General features: G+C 36.4%; 1 protein-coding gene across 1 annotated transcript in view; it reads right to left on the bottom strand.

Annotated features, from left to right (window-relative positions):
* Positions 1 to 15446, bottom strand: part of STAT4 (signal transducer and activator of transcription 4) — a 51101-nt gene extending 35655 nt beyond the window's left edge. The window contains exons 1-5 of the mRNA XM_026696716.2: positions 15127 to 15446; positions 6169 to 6297; positions 4519 to 4663; positions 1909 to 2007; positions 979 to 1071 (exon numbers count right to left, since the gene is read on the bottom strand). Coding sequence (XP_026552501.1) covers positions 979 to 1071; positions 1909 to 2007; positions 4519 to 4663; positions 6169 to 6296 — 465 coding nt within the window. The 5' untranslated portion in view covers position 6297; positions 15127 to 15446. The remainder of the gene's footprint in view (positions 1 to 978; positions 1072 to 1908; positions 2008 to 4518; positions 4664 to 6168; positions 6298 to 15126) is intronic.
* Between the last annotated feature and the right edge of the window lie 261 nt (positions 15447 to 15707).

Here is a 15707-nt window from a genome sequence, read left to right as displayed (position 1 = left end):
ACCCAGCCAACCAATTTTAATGTATTCAGCAAAACATTCTAATGGTACCCTATTACACTGTGTATCATGCTGTATTGCATCTGTAGATATATATAGTGCTTCTATGCATGTTTATTCAGAAGCCCCAATTTGTTCATTGGCGCTTATGCTTAGATAAGCATGCACAGAACTGCAGTCTTAAATTTCTCTTTTGCTTTTAATCAAAAAGTACAGCTCACAGGAAAAATCTAGCTTCAATAAGAGGAGACCAGCTGAATCCAAGAGGGCAATACATTATTGTGCATTTAAAAGAATTCTGTAGGTGTTCATAATTCCAAAGCAGCTTTCCCAGCCTTGGATTAATTTGCCAGCTCCCAAGAGTATCGGTGAAACAGAATTAGTGGGACAGCATTCTCAGATACTGCGATTTAGTTGTGGAGAAACGTATCCCTGATAAATTAATAACAATATTTTCAGCTCAAAGCTTTGAATGGGGACATTCAAATGAGGTATGTGTCACTTGTACTGTATCTTAAAAAGGGCAACAGTCCACTTTCCATTATATTATCATCTCATTCTTCTGTACCTGTGGATCTAGTTTCAAGTTATCACCATACTTAATCCATATAAAATTTTTTGGTACCGCTATAGTTAATCCTCAACTTACAACTGTAATGGACCTCAAATTTCAGTCCCAAGTCATGATGGTCATACACTGAGGCACCCATATGGCCAACCTGATTTTACAACCTTTTTTGCGATGGTTGTTAAGCAAATGAAGTGTTCCTTTGTTGAGTCAACGCATTCCCATGGCTATTTTTTGCTGGAAACTGGGTGACCGCAGGGTGTGTGTTCCACTGTCAGAACTCCAGAATTGGGCTGTAAGTACCTTTTGAGGTGGGTGTCCATTGTAACTTTGAACAGTTGTTAAGGGAGGATTACTTATATGTTAGATCTTTGATGTATCAGATATTAGATGTACAAACTGTAACAACTTGCCTGTGTACTGTTCTTAATTTCAGAACCCTTGAGCTCGATTTTTCTTTGCCTTTCTGAACCCAAGTAGTTTTGTAGTGACTTTTCTAGAGGTCCCTAGAAAAAGAATATTCAGTTCATTAATACTATCCCACTTAGCACAGATTATTTAATGGCAAGTTTTTTGTGAGAGAGAACAGACTAAATTCAATAAGGACAATTGACTTTTGGTAATAGTTCCCATTTGTTTAGCTTTTTCAAAGGCAAAACACAGATGTGGGACTCACAAAAAGTATTCCTAATAACTGGAGATAATTGGACTGCCATAGGTACATTAATTGTTTATCTAAAAATAGCCCAAAGGAAGTTTAAAAAATGATGAATGTTCAATGGCAAATCAAGGTATGTTTAGGAACCTAAGACCTCTGCATGGTACAGAATTTACTTCAAAGGAAAAACTTAAAATGAAGAACAGCAGTGTATTTTCTCGCCTTTCAACTTTAAAAAAAGGACAGGGGGGAAATACAAATACTCCATAAAACTTCAATTGATCTATAATCTATCTATACCTCTCATTATTATTTTTTATTTTTTATTTTTTAGCTCCTCAGCATCCCTGCTTTATTGTGGTAACCAAAATTGGACACAACTTTTCAGGTGCAGCTTGGTCAGTACTCTATCAAAACCTCACAAGGCTGCAGGTGAGATTGCAATGACTTTTTTTTTGGCAACTGTAACACACTGCTGTCTCAAGCTCAATCAGAGATTCTTGTAGATCTTTATCATAAGTACTATCGCTGAGCTGAAATCTTATATTTCTCACTGCTGAACAGTATTTTAATAAATTTAGGACCAATGTTCCTCTTAACCTTGTACTGGTCTTCTAAAGTACTAGTATATTGAAGCTTTGCATATTTGATGGACATTCCTTCTATCTCCTCATCATAAAATTACCTGAACTGGCATACTTGCTGAAGCCAATATTCTTCTTTCTTCTCTTAAACAGTTTGAAATAACTAGTGCTATATGTAGAGGATTACTTTGATATTTTGCCTGAAAAACAAAGAAACATAAGAAAGATCTAATCCTAATAGCAAACCAAGAAACATAAGAAAGCTCTAATCCTAATAGCAAAAGTCAGCCACAGTCGGTAGAACAGCCATGGACTCATTGCAGAAAATTCATGTCCATTCTTAATACATATGTAATCTATGTGATAGAACTATGTAATCTATCAATTATATGAATCATAACATCTCTCTGCATATCAGACTCTTTTCTGTAATTTCTTTATTTTCCCCATTTCATCTGTGTTGTTTCTCTCAAACTTGTATTTGATTCTCTAACAAAAAGTAGATAGAAATTCAATATCTGAAGTTTTCACCATCATTGCATCTGCAATAAGTTTCTTACCCACTTAGTCTTTCATTTAAAAATTGCTTACATGATGCTCACAAGATATTGAATCCTTTAAGGGAGTACAGCTGGGACATTTAACCAATGAACTTGAGTAATTGTTGTGTGCATCATTGAGATTTTAATTTCTGGCTTTCCTTTAAATCTTTACATATATTTTCTTTTATCCTCTTTTTTCCTAACCTTCCACTCTACCATTTCTCCCATATCAGAATCAGACTAATAGAAAGGTCTTTGACAGGCACAAAATATAGCAATAGCACTTAGACTTACATACCGCTTCACAGTGCTCTACAGCACCCTCTAAGTGTTTTACAGAGTCAGCATATTGCCACCAACAATCTGGGTCCTCATTTTATCGACCTTGAAAGGATGGAAGGTTGAGACAACCCTGAGCCGGTGAGAATCGAATTGCCAAACTGCTGGCAGCCAGCAATCAGCAGAAGTAGCCTGCAGTACTGCATTCTAACCACTGTGCCAGCACAGCTCTTAGTATCTTAATATAAGAACATAGATGGTGCCCTGTTGGATTGGACCCTTGATCCATCTAGTCAGTCAGTTTGTTCTCATAGTGGCCAACCAATCATACAAGGAAGCCCTCTAATTCCCCAGCAGATGGCGTCCAATTGCAGTCCAGCTCCAATGGAATGTAGTAAGGAGGCTGATTCAGGGGTGGGGGGGTGGGGGTTACCTTCCAGAGGAGTAAGAATCAAATCAGGTGTGAGAAAATGAAGAAGCCCCTTTCTAATAGTTCATATACTGTAGATGAGATAGTATGTGAAATCTGTCAAGCAAAATTTTGTCTATAAGTGTTAAACAATAAAGAACTCAGCTTGGAAGATTTACCAAGATTTAATGTAGCATTTTTGGTTTTGAGCTTGACACCTCCTGCCATCAAGGCTAACAGCTATTGATCCTTAGCAGAACAGAATGAATTATCCTCATATATTTAAGACTAAGGTTTATGGCTTTTAGTTTAGTTACGTCTCTAACTTATGGAGGAGAAGTATAATGCTGACAAAGATTCAGGCACACCAGAGATAAATTGATTTTGCACATCATGGTAAATACACACATAACTGAATATATAATTTGAGTAAAAATCTTATCTCTGCAACCCTTTGTCTGCAACAAAGCCCTGCTGCTGTTCCAAAATTTTGCTCATTGTCACTTCATACCCTTTTAATCAGAATTCTAACAAACACCTTCTCTGCTAATGAACAAATTCCTGCTGTAATGTTCTTGTTTGTTTTTGCAATCTTTCTGAAATCTTCTGCAACTTTTGTATAGGGGAACAATAATGGCCTTTTCCCATTTGTCAGGCAAAGTTAATCTTCACACACATTAAAAAAAAGTTTCATATCCACTCCATAAACAAACCACATCCATATTGTAACATTTCTGTGGCTATACTACAACTCACCCTTTTTTCAATATTCTATCATCATTTATTACTTCCTTTTTATCAGGGTTTGACTTGGTCACTGACACTTATAGCCTAGCATTCATTCCAATTTCACACTGCAACGCACCACATTATAATGTTTATATAATGGATATGTACAGTATATACTCTATTAATAATGAAGACTACATAATTTGTTTCTGAAAGTATGTATGTTTGCAGCTTCTTTTAGATTTCAAATTGTAAATCTTAGTTTGAAACTGAAACACACAGGTTGCCTTATTATTAAATATTGCTTTGCCCCCATAGCATTCAGTAGATGCTATGATTATGTCACACACATGATGACTTTATTGCATAATAATGCAATTCAAACAATTTGCATAATTTGCATTACAAGAATTTAATCTCACTTTCTCCCTCACACGCACACCCCCACACTCCCCCAAAATTACTTTATTATAGCTTTTCTACATCTCTTGTCTTGCTATCTTTTCTATATTTTGGAGTACTTTTTTGCCATTTATCTGCTTTCTTTTTCTACCCATGTTTGATTATAAACATCATGATGAAAAAAACCCAGCTTAAATTCAGTGTGTTGGTTGATTAAATGTTTAAAATTAATGCATCCAATAATTCCCGTGCTCTGGTTGGTATAAATATCCTTACACAAAATCTTATATAACAGAACTGACACCATAGTTGGTGCAGGAGATTTCTTTGCAATTCCTTCTTAAACTCACCTGAAGAATTTTCCTGACTTTCTTTAGGTTATGTATCAAAAGGAGATTCTTCTCCTGAGAAACACGCTCTAAATGTTCATCCAGTTTTATGAATAAGTTATGCAACAGCATAGCTGCTGTAGACTCATTGCTATATGCAGACTCCCTTTGCAACAAGAAATAGATAAGAACAAAGTACATATATCAAAAAGAGTAATGTTTTCAAAATCATTTGTTCAAGAGAAATATTAGGCTCTAAATGGGAAGCCTACAAATTGGTTATACAGATTCTGTTTTTATCTCAAGAAAATATTCTGTATATAATATAAATTATATACAGAATATTATTATAACAATTACATTATAAAGTTAAATTAAAATACAATTATATAGGCAAATATAGGATTGAAAGAGCTAATAAAATTATCAGTTTAGTTTTTAAAAAGCTCTCTTCAACTTTAAAACAGCATATATGTATTTAAAGATGTAATATTTACATATTTGTACATATATTTATATAAGTAAGCCCCTTTTACCTTTTTAATTAAATATTATTGTTTGTAGTCCTAAAATTAAAATGGAAAACTGATAAACTGCTTATGTAAATTAACATCTGACCATAAATGTGAGAATATTATCAATATACTGTCTTCTGTCCATGTAGGAATGAAGAATGGACAGCGAATCCATTTCAAATTAATCATTGGAATTAATTAACAATTGCTAATATGTACTGTCTAGAACACGGGTGTCAAACTGATGCTGTCATGATGCTGTCACGTGACGTTTCGAGATTTTTTTTTTCCCTTCACAGAGCTGCAGGCATGACCTGCACATGATGCATCCAGCCTGCAGGCCGCAAGTTCAATACCCCTGATCTAGAGTTTTGAATCTGGATACAAATGTGTTTACAAAAATAATTAACATACATAGAATCCTCTAAAAAGAACCCTCATGGTGCATTTTATAAAACAAAATATTTTATAGTTTGACATGTTTATTTCCATGTATCTTTCAGTATCAAAGACAATATGCATAAAAGAATGGCATTATTCCAATGATTAAATGGGTTAACATGTTCCCTGAACTCTGTTTATAGGTAACAAAATGGTTATAACAATAACAAAAACATAGAAAGAGAAGGAACATTAATTCATAAATAATTCATATTTTACCATATACTTTCCAAATTATTCTTGATGGAGTAGGCTTATTGAATATGAAATTGTGTAAAATTATAGTATTATTAATTCTGTACTTTTGAATTATTTGTTATGTCTATTGAATGTTTACTGGTTTAATGCCATTAAACATTAATGCCATTAAGCAACAGATTGTGATACAAAACAATATTTTATTTTTACTTGGATAATAAAATAACCATATTCCCAAGAAGAGGGTTTTTTTTTTCCTATCCAGGAAGCTATATCTGTATATAACATTGTTCTCAACTTTGGCAACTTGAAGGTGTGTGGACTTGAACTCCCAGAATTCCCAAACAGCAATTTGTAGAATTCTGACTAAGGAATTCTGGGAGTTGAAGTCCACACATCTTCAAGTTGCCAAATAACCACTGGTGCACAACAGTAAGTATAATGCAATCTATATCTGCTTATTCAGCAGTCCCCTAATATTCAAGGCAGAAGAAAAAGAAAAATCATCCAAACTTACCAGTCCTGGCTTTCAATCCACTGTGCTAAAAGATGTCGAATTTCCATGGGAAAGATGTCATCGTAAATCTGGTCTATCTGCTCTAAAAAACAGGGTTCCAACTGCTGCACTTGATTCCATTGAGACATGCTAAAAAAAAAAAAAGGCTTGCTTTTGAGACAAGAAAGATGAGATCTTTCAAATATGATGGATTGCAATTTCCAGAATGGCTGGCCAGTATGATTTGCAAAATTGCCAGCTAACAAAAACTCAGAGAGGATTTAAAAGCCTTTTCCAGACAAATGAAACTTGCTGGTTAGAGGTAAACAATATATGCAAAGCTTGAAGGGATGTAGCTTTTTCATACTTTGTCCCAGTTTGCTTTGTATTAAGGAAGTTATATTGTTGAATTAACATAAGTTTACCACTTTAAGAAATGTATTAATTGCCAAAATAATTTCATACGTTCTGCAATTTTGGCACTGTAAATGCCAAACAATAACAGTCAATTGACAGACAATAACAGTCCATTGATCCTACTTAAAATCTGTACTTTTAATTACTTTATTGTGGTGGCACGATTGTTAGAAAGCAGTATTGCAGGCTAATTCTGCAAACTGTCAGCAGTTCAATCCTGATCGGTAAAATGAGGACCTAGACTGTTGGGGGCAAGTATGTTGACTCTGTAAACCACTTAAGAGAGTGCTGTAGAATTGGCACAAAAAATTAGAAGTGCTAAACAGAACTATTTTGAAGATGCAAACAAACCAGGTAGATGGCTAGCATACAAATTGAGAAAGGAGAAAGAATCTAGGAAAATAGTATAGTTAATAGATGATCAAGGCCAAATGTGTTATGGTAATAAGGAGAAAAAGACAATTATCCGAGACTTTTATGGACAATTATATAAGCAGGAGGATTTTGATGAGGAAAGAATTAAGCTTTATCTACAAAATGCTAACCTACCTAAGATATCTGAAGAGACTGAAAAAATGTTAGAAAGTACTATAACAATAATGGAACTAACGGAAGCATTTAATAGGCAGAATAATGGAAAAGCACCAGGCCCAGATGGGCTTCCGGCAGAATTTTATAAAACATTACAAGAATCGTTGAGCACTCCATTGTTAGAAGTTATGAATGAAGCCATGCTAAATAAGAAAATACCCCAAACATGGTCAGAAGCTTATATCACACTTATTCCAAAAGAAGGGGCCGATCCATCACAAATTAAGAACTATAGACCTATTTCTTTACTGAATGCAGATTATAATTTTTTTGCTTCCATCTTGGCAGAAAGGCTCAAAAGATACCTAAATAACTTTATTCATCCTGACCAGAATGGATTCCTGCCTAAGAGACAAATTAGGGATAATATGAGGGTAATTCTGGACACCTTGGAATATTACGAGGCGCATCCTGAAAAACAAATGGCTTTGATATTTTTAGATGCCCAAAAGGCATTTGATAATGTGAACTGGAGATTCATGTTTTTGTTATTGGAACAGATGGGCTTTGCTAGAAAATTTATTCAAGCAAAAGAAGCCATATATGATAAACAAATGGCAAGAGTAATGATAGAGGGAGATTTTACAGATTCTATTAATATAAGAAAAGGCACAAGACAAGGTTGCCCATTATCACCTTTGTTATTTGTATTGACTTTGGAAGTGCTGAATAGAAACATTAGAGAGGATCCAAATATAAAAGGAATGAAAATTAAGAAGGAGGAATTTAAATTGCAAGCCTTTGCGGATGATTTGGTTTTTATTTTGGAAGGTCCTCTAGGAACAGCTTTAAAGCTACTGGAAAAGATAGAGATGTATGGTGAGATGGCGGGCTTGAAAATAAACAAAGATAAAACCAAGATCTTGACAAAGAATATGTTATTAAAACAAAGAGATGAACTGGCAGATTTATTGAAAATTCAAGTTACGAATAAGGTTAAATATTTGGGGATACATTTGACGTCAAGATGTACTACATTGAAAGAGAATAACTATATTAAACTTAAACAACAGATAGCATCTGATTTGAAGAAATGGGAAAATCTACAATTGTCATTGATAGGTAGAATTTCAACAATCAAGATGAATATTATACCCAGAATTTTATATTTGTTCCAAACCATACCAATCAGGCTTGGTAAAGATTATTTTGAAGAATTAAATAAAATTGTGTTGAAGTTTATATGGCAAGGTAAGAAAGCCAGAATAAAATTAAAACTTCTACAAGATGCTAGAATTAGAGGAGGATTTGGCCTTCCGAATTGGGAGTTGTACTACCAAGCTGCAAATTTAATGTGGGTTAAAGAATGGATAACATTAAGAAAGACTAGATTGTTGAAGGACATGATTTATTACTGGGATGGCATGCTTTTCTGTGGTATAAGGGAACTAAATCGCAGGGCTATTTTAGAAGGCATTATATAAGGGAGTCTTTATGGTTGAATTGGGAGAAAATTAAGAGAAAATGTTATTTGAAAATCCCAGTCTGGTTATCAACTATTGAAGCCTTTTCTTATCCTATAATATATGAAAAGGGACAAACAGTTAGATATGGGGAAATATTGGATGAAAAGAGTGAACTTAAAACAATGCAAAAACTAGAAGAACAAGGCATAAAGATGAATTGATTTTCATATGCGCAAATACATTCAAGGTATCTTATAGATTCTAAAGTGGAGGGATTTTATGATAAATTGACTGATTTAGATAGGATCTTGACAGGTACTGATGAAAAAGTGATTAAAAAATTATACAGTTATTTGTTGGAAATTTTATTAGAGGAGGAACAAGTTAAAGAAATGATGATTGCTTGGGGGAGGAATTTTGGATATGGGATTGATTTGGAGAAATGGGAAAAATTGTGGTCTCAAAATTATAAAATGACAATGTCAACAGCTTATAAAGAAAACTTGTATAAGATGTTTTACAGGTGGCATTTCCCCCCGACAAGAATTGCAAGAATGTTTAAGAACAAATCTGAAAAGTGCTGGAAATGTCATCAGATACCTGGCTCATACTACCATATGTGGTGGACTTGTGAGGACTCTAGAAAATATTGGACTAAGATTCGCATATGGTTGGAAAAAATGACAAAGACACATATAGACTTGAAACCAGAGATTTTTTTATTGGGAATCTTACCTGATATATATAATAAAAATTTGAAGTATTTCATTGTAAATATATTAACAGTGGCTAGGATTGTATTTGCTAAAACTGGAAGAGTGAGAAAACTCCATCAGAGGAAGAAATTATTAAGAAAATATTGGATTGTGCTGAAATGTGTAAATTGACATTTGAAATTAGAGAACAAGAAGATAAACAATTTTATGAAGTTTGGGATCTTTTTTATCAATGGTTAGATAATAAAACATAATAATAGAATATTCAGATTTAGCATAAAAATTTTTTTCCTTTTTTGATATTATCTTTATAAAACATTATCAAGATAGATTTGGTATGATCTTATGATTTATTGCAAAATAAACTAAGTAAACTATAGTTATCTTGTTAAAATATGAATTAACAAAATTATAGATAAATGATTTTTTAGTGATGATATTAGGTTATACAATTATTGATTGATAATATGAGCTATTATGTAATATTAGTGACTAGGAAATGGATGCACAAAAAAAAAAGTGGTAAACCAATCGATGCACTGTTTGTAAATTTATGAAGAAGGATGATATTTTTATGTTTTATGTGGTATGTCTATGTTGTTTTGTTGTTAAAATAAAAAATAAAAATAAAAAAAGAGAGTGCTGTAAAGCACTATGGAGTGGTATATAAGTCTAAGTGCTATTGCTGCTGCTACTTTATCATTCTGTACACTTTGTTTGATATCTGTGTATCTTATTCAAATACTTCAAAACTTGGTGCAGGCTGGGAGTTATGCTTTCTTTTCCCCCTCTTTGTCTTGAAGAAAAAAACAGTAGTACAAAATTCCAGAAGCATCAACAGTAGAAAAATAGAGATGATTGCATAAAATGTTTCTGAAGCACACACTGGAGTTCTGTTGCTGAAATCCCAAATTTAGTATTGGAAAACAATGCTTGTTAGTAGTCAGAATGTTAACGAAATCCAGCTGACATTGTTTATTATCCCTGTATTTTGGTCCATCAACTTTATTCTGTGTACAGTAGCTGTCAGTTCATTTTCCCCACTCCCCGCCTTGTCTACAGTGAGGGCTATAATTTTTATTTTACCTTCAGGGCATATTTGCATTATACCTCCAATACCACCTGGCTGATGAAGGTGAGAGCAAAGAAGGTCACAGTGTAAAGAAATGGGTACAAGTATTCATTTTGACAGAGGGGATTTGGCCTTTGCATGGTGCAATTGTATTCTTTCAATTTCATTAAAAAGTGCTTTTATTTCTTATGATAATGCAGGTAGTCTTTGGCTTACGACAGTTCATTTAATGACTGTTCAAAGTTACAATGGGACCGAAAAAGTGACTTATGACCGGTTTTCACACTTACGACTGGGTCCCAAGGTCATGTGATCGCTTTTTGCAAAGTCTGACAAGCAAAGTCAATGGGGAAGCCAGATTCACTTAACAACCCGGTTACTAACTTATCAATTTCAATGATTCACTCAACAACTGTGGCAAGATGGCCGTAAAAAGGGGCAAAACTCACTTAACAAATGTCTCACTTAACAACAGATATTTTGGGCTCAATTGTGGTCATAAGTCGAGGACCATCTGTACCTCTAGAATTCTGTAGAACATTTATTTATTTAAACTATCTGCCTAAAATATTGACATGACTCACACTTAAAATACTATTCAAAAGACAGATTTCAAAAAGCAATGAAATAAAGGAACAAAGTTCAGTCAATTAATTCTGGGGTGGGGGTAGATGTGCCTTTGAGTCAGTGTTGACTCCAGGCAACTGCTGGGCCTTTGCAAAATTTCGGAAATAGTTTGCCATTGCCTCCTTCCTAAAGCTTAAAAAGGGACTGGCCCAAGGTCTGGCTTTGTGCCTCGCATTGGCCTAGAATTCACGGTCTCTTGATATCCAGCCTGATGCCATAACCATTTACCAAACTGGCTCTTTTAATATTGATTTTAACCCTTTTAAATTCAGTTCTCGATAAATACAGAAAAGAGACTTAGGATCACAGAATCTTAAGAGTTGAAAGTGCAGTGCATGATGCCCCGGGGCGTTTCTGACAGACAACCTTAATTGAATACCTCTAACAGAGGAGAACTCACTATATGAATTCTAGTTCTCTCTTAAGCATAAACGCCAGCTAGGTGGCTTTAATCCATCACTCTCTCTCTCTCAACACAATTCATGTCACAGGATTGTCATAGTGGGCAAAAATAGGAGGCAAGAACACTAGGTATGCACACTGCCTGGGTGTGACAAAAAATAAAGGTGAATAAATTTGTAAGGGAATAAAATCCTAACAAGCAAATCAACCCTGTCACACATTTATTTATGACAGCCAGCCTTGTACATTTTCTATATGAATGGATTTCCATTACAGTGTATGCCTCCCCCCTGTCTGTCACCTGCTCTTGGGCTTTTTTTATACAAAAAAAATCCATCTGTAAATACCGACTGGTTGAACAGATGACAAGCATAAAATAGGATTTGGGTTTACAGTGGGAGGAGGGAGATTTGCATGGGGCACTCAATGAAAATTGGGGATACAGTGACCTGGCAGTGAAAAAGTGGTTCTGTCCCCACTTTTTCTCCTGCCACAATGAGCCCTGGGTGTCAGATCATTCTGGTACCCACTGGCCAACTTAGGAACAGGAGGGGCAGTAAAGTAGCTGGCAGGTATCAGGATGATCTGGCATCTAGGGATCACCAGATTGTGGCACTGACTGGATGATCAGTGAAGTATATCAGATTTGATGCTCAGGAAAACTCTGGTGACTTGTTCAAGGTAAGGTAAAATCACTACATTAACACTGGAACAGCTGGACAGATCATAAGCCTCAACAAACCAGCAACCAGATCACTGATGTGGTCTGTCAGACTATATCCACAGGCAAAACTGTGTTGGGAAAAGAGGGAAAATGCTACTTTAAAACTGGAACAGTCAAGGATGGCTTTAAGCCTCCTCTGGTATTGGCTGGGGTGACATGAAGGCAACCTAATGAGGACATGACATGAAAAAAAAAAGAGATTATTTGTGCTGTGATTAGATGCAGCTGAGGAAAACCCCACTTTTTTGGTTCTAACTAAATGGATGCTAAGGATGACTTTTCCCAAGATGACTTAAAATAGCATGATAATGATTTAAATGGCAGGTTGATACAGCAAATAACAGCTGTTCAAATGCCTTGGGTCTAAAACGTTCATGGTCTATAATGTAATAACCCACAATTTGAGATTTTTCTGTTAATAATTTGGATGCCAATGCAGCTTTTTCAAACAGAAGATTGATATGCTCTTTGTGCCCTGGATTTGGGATAAACTGAGTTTCAAATATTCTTCAAAGTCAGCTTTATGTGTAGAGCATCGAACTAATCCAGGTGTGCTGTAATTAAAACATAATTTGAGCTGAGAAGCCATGAAGTATGTAAGAACTGTATCTATCAGTGGAATCCCAAAGGTGCTTTTTCAAGAGGCAACAGGACTTTCTGGTTTTTCTTGGAAGATGTTTCACTTCTCACCCAAGAAGCTTCTTCAGCTCAGAGCTAAAGAAGCTTCTTGGATGAGAAACGTCTTCAAAGAAAAACCAGAAAGTCCAGTTGCCTCTTGAAAAAAGCATCTTTGGGACAACCATGACCTGGATGACTGAGAACCCCCACAAATGGCACAGAAGACATTTCCAAAAATCATTAGAAAGGCATTTTGGATCAATTAGCCTCCCAGAGTAAACCATCTTCCCTCTGAAAACGCCACAAAGCCTAAACCTTACTAGGATGCTTTCAGATGAAAAACATGTTATATGTACAAAGCACTGGCCAAACAGTAAAAACGCAATTATGAACATATTTCTGTGACCCACTAAAAACTACATATATTACTATGCATAAAATCACATAAAATATTTGATATGTCCGGTGCAAAAGTAAATCATACTATACAGAAGCAAACTCCACAAAAGTCAGTGGGATTTAATCCCAGAGGACCACACAGAGAATTAAGAGTCTTATTTTTGCTTATTATATAGTTAATATGTTTGTTTGTTTTACTTTGCACAGTACAACTGTATTGCAAAGAAAAGCTTGATGTTATTTTCTACATGAATCATTTTGATTATGGCATAACCTATAGTGAACCAAGACCTTCGCAAAAACATTTGTGATTATAATTTTATGAGATGTGAAACTCTATTAAACTATGCACTCAAATGGTTTTTGCTTAGATTAGGAGATAATTTTGCAACTTTAGTTTTAAAGTTTCTAGTCATTCTTTTTTAATTCCAAGTCATATTTTGACTCTTGGTGACTGCCTGGACTTATCCCTACAGTTCTTTTGGCAAGATTTGCAAAAGTGACTTGTCACTGCCTCCTTCTATGGCCAAGAAAGGAACTGGACCAAGTTCACAGAGCTGGCTTTATGCTGAAGGAAGACAAGACTAGCACTCACCATTTCCTGGTTGGTACCTTAACCATTACACCAACTTGGTTCTCAGAGCATCAAAATCATTATGGTGTAGCAACTTCGTGTACTCTACACTACTTAAACCACACTTAAAATGTTGCTTCCAGTACTGGGTCCACAGATTAAAAGGAACTTAAAGAAACAGGAGTGGATTCAAATGAGACATACCAAGAAGTAGCAGGCTTGAAAACAAAGTTCTATGCAGCACAGAGAGCTACAGGTTTAGCTTGTAAAAGGGGGAAAAATGAGAGGAGATATGATAGGAATCTATAAGTATTTAAAGGGCTGTTAGCACCGTGAAAAGCAGGGTAGATCTGTTCTCTTTTATAACCAAGACAGAGTCCAATGAGTTGAAATTAAATGAAATAATTATTTCATTTATCCATTCAACATTAATTACATTATTAAATATTAATTAAATGAAATAAACGAAAAGAAGGCTGAAGATTAGGAGAAACTTCTTGATGGGAAGAGCTGTTCAGCAATGGATCAGTCTATCCAGAATAGAGTTGCTACACTCTTACTGAAAGTCTATGGGGATTCTCAGTCTTCCAGGTTATGGTTGTCCCAAAGGTGCTTTTTCCAGAGGCAACTGTAGTTTCTGGTATCTCTTTGACGACGTTTCACTTCTCATCCAAGAAGCTTCTTCAGTTCTGGATGAGAAGCGAAATGTTTTCAAAGAAAAACCAGAAAGTTTAGTTGCCTCTTGAAAAAGCACCTTTGGAACCTCTTCCTGAAAGATTTAGAAAAAGATGATTACAGTAGATAATCACCTGTTAAGGGGATGATTTAATGGGTTCTTGCATTTAGCGGACTTCCGCTAAATGCAGGAATCCTTTAAATCATCCCCTTAACTTAACAGGTCTTAAAAGAGAAGCCCTAAGAATTTTTCCAATTCAGGCCCACTGCCTTTCTACCCTCTAATTTGGTATCACCCTAGATCTGGCATCTCTTAGCCCCTAGCATGGGCTAAGCCGGTAAACTAACTGTAGATGATGGGAGATAAAAAAAAGCTCCAGAAGTCCCTCCAACTGTTCTTATGGAGTTTATTCCCAAGAAGCACCCCAAGCTTAACTAGAAAAGGAAACGGGGTATAATTATTTCTGAATAATCACGTCTAGGATTGCACCACGAACTCCCTGCCGCTGGTTTTACGGTAGAACACGGGAGATTTAAAAAACGGTTCACGGCAGAGCAAATTACGTTGCGGAATATTAAAGCCCAGCCTTGGCGGAAGGCTGATTTACTGCGTGGGTTTTGTCGTGCTCCGACAAAGGGAAAAAAAAACCAACCAAGGCGTGCGCCGATTCCATCCAAGCCGTGTGCTTAGTTTGTCTTCCATTCCGAGATGCCGCCTCTGCTAATGCCAGATTACCGCCCCCCCTCCCCCGCTTTACCTGGGAATTCGCGACTGCGCCAGCTTGCGCGCTCCCAAAGGGATGGTCGAAAGCCTCCGGTCCTCGCCCCCCTCCCTTGGCTCCTTTGCGGCTCCCGGGTGCGAAGCGACGCCACCCGCAGAAGCTTCGGTCCTCCTCTCTCGATTCGGCGAACTTTCCTGCAGGTAACGTCACCCGGGGAGGAAGCGGGAGGGAGGGGGGCGGAGGAGACCGCGCGAGGCGGGAGAAAAGAGGGGAGTTCCCCCCACCCCCCTCAGGACTTTGCCGAAGTCTCTGCTGCCTTGCAGCGTTACTTCCTCCGGAGTTTCTGAGGCTCTCTCTCTCTCTCTCTTTTTTCCCCCTCCTCGCTTTTTTCGCGCGCCCGCACGCTCGGCGCCTAGGTTTCTTCAAGGCCACTGCGGCCCCAAGCTTGTTCCTCCCTTCCCCAAGTTATACCCTCATGAGATTGCTAAAAGAGGTGCGAAGTGCTACTTTGGGTTCAAGTCTGCTGTGAAAATTGTAGTTCACCGCAGTGAGAAGTCCTCTCCTCCCCGGGGTGGCTAGAGACCTATTGTGGTTAGCCGTGAGGGGAAAATATTTGA

This window comes from Pseudonaja textilis, chromosome 1 (assembly GCF_049901715.1).
Source record: "Pseudonaja textilis isolate UNSWEBS1 chromosome 1, rPseTex1.2, whole genome shotgun sequence".
NCBI lineage: Eukaryota > Metazoa > Chordata > Lepidosauria > Squamata > Elapidae > Pseudonaja > Pseudonaja textilis.
This window is presented reverse-complemented; position numbering and strand designations above follow the sequence as displayed.